General features: G+C 44.4%; 1 protein-coding gene across 2 annotated transcripts; it reads right to left on the bottom strand.

Moving 5' to 3' along the window:
- Positions 1-920: 920 nt before the first annotated feature.
- Positions 921-8,496, bottom strand: CXCR4 (C-X-C motif chemokine receptor 4). 2 transcript variants are annotated; one of them, XM_060776071.2, is made up of 2 exons: positions 8,373-8,496; positions 921-3,093 (listed from the first exon to the last, which is right to left on the bottom strand). In XM_060776071.2, exons 1-2 carry the CDS (start codon positions 8,376-8,378, stop codon positions 2,032-2,034), a joined length of 1,068 nt encoding a protein of 355 aa, XP_060632054.1. In that variant the 5' UTR covers positions 8,379-8,496; the 3' UTR covers positions 921-2,031. The 2 variants fall into 2 exon arrangements, with proteins under 2 accessions (XP_060632054.1, XP_060632047.2); XM_060776064.2 differs by lacking the exon at positions 8,373-8,496 and adding an exon at positions 7,979-8,146.
- Positions 8,497-10,248: the final 1,752 nt, after the last annotated feature.

Below are 10,248 nucleotides of genomic sequence, written 5' to 3'. Positions count from 1 at the left end.
ATTTAGTTTGAGCTGGATGATAAAATGGATTTTGCTGTGCCAGTGACACCTACTGTAAATCCTTGCTGTGGTACAAATGTAAGTTCCAGGCTTATCAGAAACAGTACCTTTAACTGATTGTTTATGGTCTACAAGAGATAGAAACATGGATGGCTAGGGGATCCTGGGAGTTGTAGTTTTCTAAAGATAACTCCTCCTAGCTCTGGAAGGGAATGCTTGGCATTCATGATCATTTTAATATACCTCGTAGGATTCCATATATTTGATATATTTCCAAGGTACCCTGCCCCACTTCTTGGTTCATAGTTCCCTCCTCTTGTCTTCCTGGCATGCCTTTCCCATATAGATATTCCCTGAAATAATCACGGAAGGCCTAATGAAAAGAAAGGGTAAACAGGCAAATAGTAACAATGAAGTGAATCATTTCCATTTTAAGAAAAGATGTGGTATCACACTTGTCTCATTAGTCATACTATGAAAACAAGGGCTAACCTTCAGAAAAGAAATATTTATTATGTTGATTATATAGGCTATTTTAATACCAGCAATCATATTTTTATCAGAACGGCTTGGGGGAGCTACACAAAAACGTTCAAATAATCCAAATGTGTACTATTTGTGTTCTTAGTTTCCAAGACTCTTGGATGAATGAGATGTTTTATTTTGCAGCGAGGTGAACTGCAGGGAAAGTGCATAACTAAATCCTGTACAACTGGCCTATGTAGAATGAAAAGTATCTCTTTCTCATTGTTAATACACCCTGGAATACTCCTTTTCTTGAAATGAACACTGTCTTGTTTATTCTTTCCACAATGGCCCAGAAAAAAGAACATTCATAAACAACAAAAAGCTAAAAGAAGGTACATAAAAGAAATTAGTAGGAAGCTAAACATGAAAACACAATTCCAGGTAGTTTTCCTTTCCAAAAAATTTTATTTACATTTTTACAATGGCAGAAATTTGAAAATCGATTTACTACATCCCACAAAGAAGCAACTGACAGACAAACTTTGGTTGTAAGTGCCACTGGATGTAATCTAGCTGGTTTCAGTAGTATGCCTTTTGACACTGTCTTTTACTAGGAGGTGGATTTGCACCTAGAGTCTACAATTTTAAACCAGCATAATACAACTTACACCACACATATCAAACTCAAGGCCCATGCTGTGAATCTGGCCCACCATGATATTTTATGTGGCCCTCCAGATATTGGACTGCAACTTCTGTATTCCTCATGATATACATGACTAGAGCTGATGGGAGTTTGACACAGTAACATCTGTGTCATCTGTTCTTTTTAGTCACAATAGTGAGGTTTGGGTTTAGAGACAAGGCTTGTGGATATGATGTCTGACTTTAAAATGTCCTCTAACTTTTCCCCAATCTCACAAATTCAGTTGGGTTACAATTCCCATTATCCCCAGTCCACATAGCAGTCTCTAGTGATGGGAGCTGTTGTAAAATAACATCTGGGGACTCAAATTGGATAAAAACTAAAGAGCACCGACCGCTATGCAAAAAAATTAGTTGGCTCTCTGTATCCATGGATTCTCTATCCAAGGATTCAATGGCTCTTTGAAGGCTACCATAACATCCCTTGATGAAAATGACACTTATGCTATCTGGGTTTATACTATCTGGGAAAGTCCTGAATACAGGAGATTATACATTCTTTCAACAGGTATATTTCTTTTATATACAAACAACTCTCACACACATCAATACGCTATGCTCATGTATTTAGTTTGTAAAACTAGATAGAATAGTAAAACTTGGTCAAGGGGTCACTTGTTCTCAGGTCCTGCCTAGACATTCTTAAATCAATATGTACAGGCTTTTGTTTCGTATTTTATAAATAAGTCCAGAGAAAACTAAACAAATATAATATTCCAATTGGGAATAAATTTATACATGATCTTGGAGGATATGACCCTTCAAAATCTGGTTGAATGTGTGTATGTACGTGTATATATATTTAGAGAGAGAGTCTCATTCTTTACAAATATGGAGAAAGAGAAACCCAAGACGTTGTTAGCTGGAATGGAAACTGGAAGACTCCGACTCTGTCGAAACAGATGAATGTCCTCCTCGTTTGCCTTTGGAAAGGATCTTGAGACTTGAGCCTCTGCTGACAGAGGTCAAAGCATTTTGGGCAGATGTCTTGAATTTGGCACCCAGAAAAGCATAAAGTATGGGGTTCAGGCAACAGTGGAAAAATGCCAGGGCTTCAGTAATGGAGATCCATTTGTGCAGGATCGCCTCAAAGGTGCAGCCATTCTCGATGAATCCAAGAAGGACAAAGGTGTCTATGCTGATGCCAATGTGGTAGGGCAGCCAGCAGGCAAAGAAGGCAACAATCAGGATAACAGTGGTCTTCAAGGCTTTGCGCTTCTGATGGCCTTTGGAGTGGGACAGCTTGGAAATGATAATGCAGTAGCAAGTCAGGATTATGAGGCCAGGCAAAACAAGGCCAACTAGGATATGTTGAAATCTGAATGAAATCAACCATGTTTCATGAGGGTAAAACCGCTGGCAGACGTATTTCCCGCCAACCTCGCTAGTACTGGCGAAGATGATATCAGGCACGGTTAAGAGCAGGGCAGGAAGCCAAACCCCAACGTAGACAATCCTTTCAGCCAACAACTTCCTGGGTCTCTGGCTGTTGGTAGCATGGACAATGGCCAGGTACCGGTCTAAGCTTATGAAGGCCAAAATGAGGACACTGCTGTACAGGTTGACTGTGTAAATGAAGTGGACCGCTTTACACAGGAAATTCCCAAAGTACCAGCTGATGACAGCATCCACAGACCAGAAGGGCAATGTGATGACAAAGAGGAGGTCGGCCACTGAGAGGTGAAGCCTATATTTGTCGGTCATGCTCCTCAGCTTCTTTTGATAGCCCATGACCACAATAACCAAGCCATTGCCAATGATTCCCGTCAGGAAGATGATGGAGAAGATGGTGGGCAAGAAGATACGGTTGAAATCGGCATTTTCTTGCTGCAAACACACCTCTTGGTAGTCCCCATCATCACCAGAGCCTGGTTCATCGGTGCTGTTTTCGGACATGAAAATAAAGATCCCAGGAGGCAGCTGTAGTGGAATGACAGAAGAAAAACAGTTAGAACATGGCAGTGAAACAGAAAGACCCAGTTAATTTACTGGTGAATTTTTATTCCAGAATAACAAAAACTCTGTACAGAATATTATGAAGACATATATTGTATATCACATTCTTATGAATCAGGGCATAAATGGAAGCTTGTTCCTTGCCATGTCATGGATATTTCTGAACCAATGTTTTCCAGCCACACCATCTCAGCTTTTTGGAGGACACTTCGAACGTGAGGCATGTCCTTCATGGATTACTGGGGGTAACCATGTTCGAAATATTCAGAGAATAACTGCACTGACATTTGCTTAGTTCACACCCTTGATACATATGCAGTCAGCGAATCACTTCTTTCTAGTGCATATAGATACAGGCAATCCACATGCGGTCTGGTCTGCAAGGCTTTTCCTGTATGAAAGTGCATAGGAAAGTCCCAGCTTTTATAGCAGAAAATAAATACACTAATTCTTTCCTAGATGTCTACAAACTACTGAATACATTTATGTATAATTTGATGTCATGCAAAAGTAAAGGGCAGATTTTGGAACCAAAATTATGAACTGCTATGATAGGAAGCTATTGTTCTCAGGATCAGCAGCAGTTTGGTGGCTGCTGGGAGCTCCACCTCTCAGGCCCAAGAACTGGCCCTTCCTCCTGCTTTTCCACCTCACTCTCTGGCCCCTTCTGCACTGCTATACAATCCAGATTATCAAATCAGATAATCCACATTATCTGCTTTGAACTGGATTATCTGAGTCTACACAGCCATACAATCCAATTCAAAGGAGATAATCTAGATTTTATATGGCATTTCTGGTCGCATGGCCATGGTACCTGAGAAATTCTGAGTTGGGAGTCCAAGAAGTGCCACTTTCCTATTCTGCCCAGTTATCCCTTGGGGGGTCCTTCCACACAGCCTTATATTCCAGAATATCCAGGCAGAAAATATCACAATATCTGTTTTGAACTGGGTTACTTGAGTCTATACTCAGATAATGTGGGATTTTCTGCCTTGATATTCTGGAATATAGGTCTGTGTGGAAGGGCTCAGAGACAGAATGACAAAGCAACACTTACAGATGTAAAGAAAACCTTGTGTTTAAATACTAGCCTCTTAACCATAGCCGAGTGCATAGAATTCCATTTGACTGGTTTCAGGATTGTCCATGTCTTAGTATTTTCTATTTCTCTGTAAGGGTATGAAAGTGGGCAAGAAGAATATCAAGTCATTTGAAATGCAAGTACTGGAGGAAAGCTGTTTGGATACCATGGACTGCTCAAAATCCAAAATAAATAAATAAAAAAATGGGTCTGAGAACAAATAAAGTCTGGACTCTTGCTAGAAACAGTAATAGTCATACTGAGGCTATTGCATTTTGGCCATACCATGAGTAAACATGACTAAATAGAAAGTTTTATAGAGTGATGAGTTGGAGGAAAAGAGGAAGACCTCATTGCAATCAAGGAAGCTACAGAACCACAGAGGGGCAGTTTGACACTACTTGAATTGTCTTGGCTCAATGCTATGGAATCCTGGGAACTGTAGTTTTACAAGGTCTTTCACTTCCTCTGCCAAAGAATCCTGGTGCCTCATCAAACTAGCATTGAGCCATGGTAGTTAAAGTGGTATCAAACTGCATTCATTCTTCAGCGTTGATGCAATTCTAGTCTTCAGATTTTAAGAGAAAATGAACTGTTTGGATGGAGATGGCACTTTTTTGTTAGAAAACTCTGCGTTAGAGATTGGAGACTTCAATTATGTCATCAGAAGAGAAAGATGAGAGAGAGGGAAAGAAAAAGAGAAGTGCCATCTCAGGAAACTACCAACGGTTTTGAATGTTTGGGTGGCCAAGAAAGGCACAGAAGGCAGTTAACGCCCTGTGGACAGCCCTTGCAAAAAACGTTGCACTGTTCCACATTGTCTTGGCAACCTATTTCAAAGGGGGAAATGTAGTTTTGGGCCACAGAACTTCAAAACAAAACCAGAGCAGGGTGAGGTGCCCTTGTGAATCAAACTAGGGAAATCTGATGGGGAAACTCAGAAGCAGGAGGCTATGAGGTACTTTTCAGAGGGAGAATTCAGGAATCCCAAGTCTCTCAGCAAAATAGGGACAAAAGATTTTTTTCCCCGTGGGATGTGAGCAAGGCTTGCTCCTATCCCCATTTGTTTTCTTGGTTTACCTACCCCATCCAAAGGTACACAGTGGCCTAAATTACAAATCTCCATCAGATTAGGCCACTGGTTTTTGACCCCCTTGTGAGAAAGGTAAAGGTAGAAGTTTCACCTTGAGATTAAGTCTAGTTGTGTCTGACTCTGGGGGGTGGTGCTCATCTCCATTTCTAAGCTGAAGAGCTGGAGTTGACCATAGTCGTCTCCAAAGTCATGTGGCTAGCATGACTTCATTGAGTGCCGTTACCTTCTGAAGCGGTACCAATTTATCTACTCACATTTGCATGTTTTTGAACTGCTAAATTGGCAGAAGCTGGGGCTAACAGTTGGAGCTCACCCCACAAGGCACTATATTTCAAGTAGCAAGTTTGCATTCTTGCATCTACAATGTCAAATGAATACAGTTTGATGCCACTTGAACTTCCCTGGCTTGATGCTAGGGAATACTAGGAGTTATAGTTTGCGAGGTACCAGAGAAGGCTAAAAGTCTTGTAAAACTACAACTCCCATGATTCCACAGTACTGAACCCTGGCAGTCAAAGTGGTGTCAAACTTCACTAGTTCTACAATGTAGATACATCCTAGGAGCCTGTGAAGTTGAGCAGCAAGTCAATTGCCTTGTACTTCTTCCACTGACTTGATTCAGAGTGTTCTACACAATTTGGATGGATTTCTGCTTCTGCGCAAAGTACTGAAAGATTGTGGCAAAAAAGGAAGAGATCTTCATGAATTTCTCCCTGCTTAATTTTTTTATGATCACAATCAAGGGAAAGGGTTACATTTTTTTTTGGTGGATGGCATTACTGCACGGAGCCCTGTTACCTTCCCGCTGAAGCGGTACCTATTGATCTACTCACATTTGCATGTTTTTGAACTGCTAGGTTGGCAGAAGCTGGGCCTAACAGCGGGAGCTCACACCGTTCCCTGGATTCGAACCACCAACCTTTTGGTCAGCAAGTTCAGCAACTCAGTGGTTTAATCTGCTGTACTACCGAGGGCTCCATTTAAAAAGTACATCCCATAAACAACTTTCAGCCCTAACAGAAGCTACGACCAATATGTCAACAAATCCGTTCCAAAGTTTCCACCCCTCAAAGCCATGCAGGTTTATGATTTCTACCCCGCCCAATAACAGACTCTTAGGGCGGGCAAAGCACTTTAAAAAAATTATGCGAGATTCATGCTGGGCTTTTGTACAGCACTCCCAGAGTGGTGCAAATGCAGCTCCACATTAATCTAACTGCCAAAACTCAATGCTATGGGTTGTTTTGCAAGATTTTGAGCCTTCTCTGATGGTGCCTCTGCAAAAACTGGATCCTATGACCCCATAACAATGAGCCAAGGCAGTGAGTTAAAGTGAGGTTGGACTGCATTCATCACACAGTGTGTAGATGCACGCAGCTGACCCGGCCTGACCCGAGAGAGATGCCCGCCTGGCGCCAGGGAAGAAGCGCCTCTAGCCCTCCATGGCCGGGTCTACACTGCCCTACACCCCAGGATCTGCTTTGATTATAGGAGTCTACACTGCCAGATGATAACCTGGGATCCGGTCCTGGGGGATAGGGCAGTGGAGATCCAGCCCTCAAAGCCATGCTCCTGTCCTGCGCAAGTTTAACAAGAGAGAGCAAAGTTTGGGAGATGAGTTGTTGAAGGATTTCATGGTTGGTATCACTGGGCTGCTGTGAGTTTTCCAGGCTATCTGGCCATGATCAAGAAGGATTCTCTTCTGATGTTTTGCCTATATCTATGGCAGGCATCCTCAGAGGTGGGAGAAAGAACTCTTGGCTAATGTATTGTCAAAGGCTTTCATGGCCAGAGGTCATGTGAGGTCTGTGTGTATTCAATTTTCTCACAACCTCTCAGGATGCCTTCCATAGATGCAGGTGAAATGTCAGGAGAGAATGCTTCTGAACCATGGCCATACAGCCCGAAAAACCTACAACTACCCAGAACTCTTGTCTGTTGGAGGCAAGTGTGAATGCTGCAATTGATCACCTTGACTAGCTATGCAAGGCTATTCAAAGCTAATAAAGGTGATCAATTGCAGCATTGCCTCCAAAAGGCAAGAGTTCTTTCTCCCACCCTGAACACACAGATATATAAAAACCCCACTTGCCTAGTTTCCAACAGACCTCGCAACTTCTTAGGATGCCTGCCACAGATGTGGGCGAAATGTCAGGAAAGAATGCTTCTAGAACATGGACGTACAGTCTGAAAAACCTACAACTACTCAGAACTCTTGTCTGTTGGAGGCAAATGTGAATGCTGCAATTGATCACCTTGATTAGCTATGCAAGGCCATTCAAAGCTAATAAAGGTGATCAATTGCAGCATATCCTCATGCTGACAAGAGTTCTCTCTCCCACCCTGGACCTTCCACAGATATATAAACCCCACTTGCCTAGTTTTCATCAGACCTCACAACATCTCATGCCTGCCATAGATGTAGGCGAAACGTCAGGAGAGAATGCTTCTAGAGCATGGCTCTGTAGCCCGGAAAACTCAACACAAACTCCAAAGTTTGGGAGACTTTCCTGCAAGGGAGGGAAGCCGGTGGTGTGTGTAAACGGAGGCAGGCTCTCGTTGGAGGCAACGCAACTCAAAACCGCTCTCCTTTTCCTCCCAATTTCGAGATGCGCTTTGATTCTTGGGCTGCATCTATTCTGCAATATAGAATGGATTCAGTTTGACCTTACTTCAATGCTCTGGAGTCCTGCGATCGAGTTGTTGTAGGTTTTTCGGGCTGTATGGCCAGATTCGAGAAGCATTCTCTCCTGACGTTTCGCCTGCATCTGTGGCAGGCATCCTCAGAGGTTATGAGGTCCTGCGATAGTTCAGCGCACTCTTTTCTTTGGCAGAGAAGGTGGAAGAGCTTGCACAACTTCCATGAACCCGTGGAAGTTAAAGAGGCTCTACTATCCGTCCTACACCAAAGCAGGTGCTTTCCCGAGCCCACCAACTGGGGCACATGGCGAGTGAGTGCCACCCCTTTCGATGGGAGAGATCAAACTCCCCCCCCCCCCCCCTCCCAAGCCGAGCGCCTTTCCCACCCGTGCATCCTTCCCTCTTTCCCTCCCTGGAGCCACTTACGTCCATGGCTGGCGCGCGCCTTTTGCTGCTGCTGCTGCTGCTCCAAGTCTCACAACCCAACGCAAAGCAAAGTTCCCAGAGCCGCCGGCAACACCACCACTGCACGCCCGCGCGCCTTATAAAGGAGTGCCCCCCTTTCCCATCCGCAGCAGGTGGTTCCTCCCACTCCTCCTCCTCCTCCTCCCTCTCTGCTTCCCTCCCCCTCCCCTCGGTCCGGAGGGGCGGGGGGCTCGCGCGCTACAAAGGAGGGCCCCCTCGCCTCTCTCGCGCATGCGCCCGGAAGCCTTGACAAGCCTGAGCGGAGTTGCAGGAGACCCCTGAGACAAGGGAGCGATTTGCTTCAATGACGTCATCGTCCTCGCCAACAACAATAACAACAATAATATGAACAACAACAACAATACATTTCATTTGTTACCCCTCCCCAGTGTCTGTTGCAATAGTTAAAATAGTCAAGGTAAAGGTTTCCCCTTAAAATTAAGTCTGGTTGTGTCCGACTTAGAGTTGGAAGAGACCTCATGGGCCACCCCAGGCATGGGGAACCTTCGGCCCTCCAGGTGTGGTGGACTTCAACTCCCACAATTCCTTGAGGCCAAGGTAAGCCTTTGGGGCGAATGCCGAGCCTCAAGGAATTGTGGGAGTTGAAGTCCACCACACCTGGAGGGCTGAAGGTTCCTGACCCCTGGGCCACCCAGTCCAACCCCCTGCCAAGAAGCAGGAAAATTGCATTCAAAGCACCCCCGACAAATGGCCATCCAGCCTCTGTTTAAAAGCTTCCAAAGAAGGAGCCTCCACCACACTCCGAGGCAGAGAGTTCCATTGCTGAACGGCTCTCACAGTCAGGAAGTTCTTCCTAATGTTCAGATGGCATCTCCTTTCTTGTTGTTTGAAGCCATTACTCTATTGCGTCCTAGTCTCCAGGGCAGCAGAAAACAAGCCTGCTCCCTCCTCCCTATAACTTCCTCTCACTTATTTATACATGGCTATCATGTCTCCTCTCAGCCTTCTCTTGAAGCCGCTCCTCACAGGGCTTGTTCTCCAGACCCTTGATCATGCGGGGTGGTGCTCATGTCCATTTCTAGGACAAACGGGCGGCTCAACCCATTACGCAAAGTAAGCATTTGCAGTATAGTTGATTTTGCCCAGGGCCGCTCTTGAGGCGCTCTTGGGGGAAAATAGATCTTGAGATATGCGAGTTGTAGTTACTGGGATGTATAGTTCACCTACAATCAAAGAGCATTCTGAACTCCACCAATGATGGAATTGAACCAAATATGGCACACAGAACTTCCATGACGAACAGAAAATATATATCAGTGATTGGTTTGGGGGGGGGGGGGCAAAATACTGTTTGCTTACTGTTGAAAATTACCTAGGGCCGCCTCAGGACAAAGCCAGGGTTGTCCATAGGCACCTCCAAGTCATGTGGCCAGCATGACTGCATGGAGCGCTGTTACCTTCCCACAGAAGCAGTACCTATTGATCTACTCATATTTGCATGTTTTGAAACTGCTGGGTTAGCAGAAGTTGGGCCTAACAGCAGGAGTTCACCCTGCTCCCTGGATTCAAACCACCGTCATTCAGCAGCTCAGCGGTTTAACCCGCTGCACCACCAGCAGTTCTCTTAGATGATTTGACTTCTACCAATACAGATTAGATGTGGTTTCACTTATCTGCGCTGGGGGAAACAGTCTCTCTAGAAATTTACTACATTCTCCAAGTAATTCTATGGTGGTACTTCTCCCAGACATCTCTCTAGGAATTTCTAGGCCCTCCAATGGCACTCAGTTGTATGCTGATACCAAAAGTGAAATAATTCAATTGTCTTTTCGTGATATCCATGGTTTCACATAACCACATTACAGCCGAGAATGTA

The sequence above is a fragment of the Anolis sagrei genome, chromosome 1 (assembly GCF_037176765.1).
Source record: "Anolis sagrei isolate rAnoSag1 chromosome 1, rAnoSag1.mat, whole genome shotgun sequence".
NCBI lineage: Eukaryota > Metazoa > Chordata > Lepidosauria > Squamata > Dactyloidae > Anolis > Anolis sagrei.
This window is presented reverse-complemented; position numbering and strand designations above follow the sequence as displayed.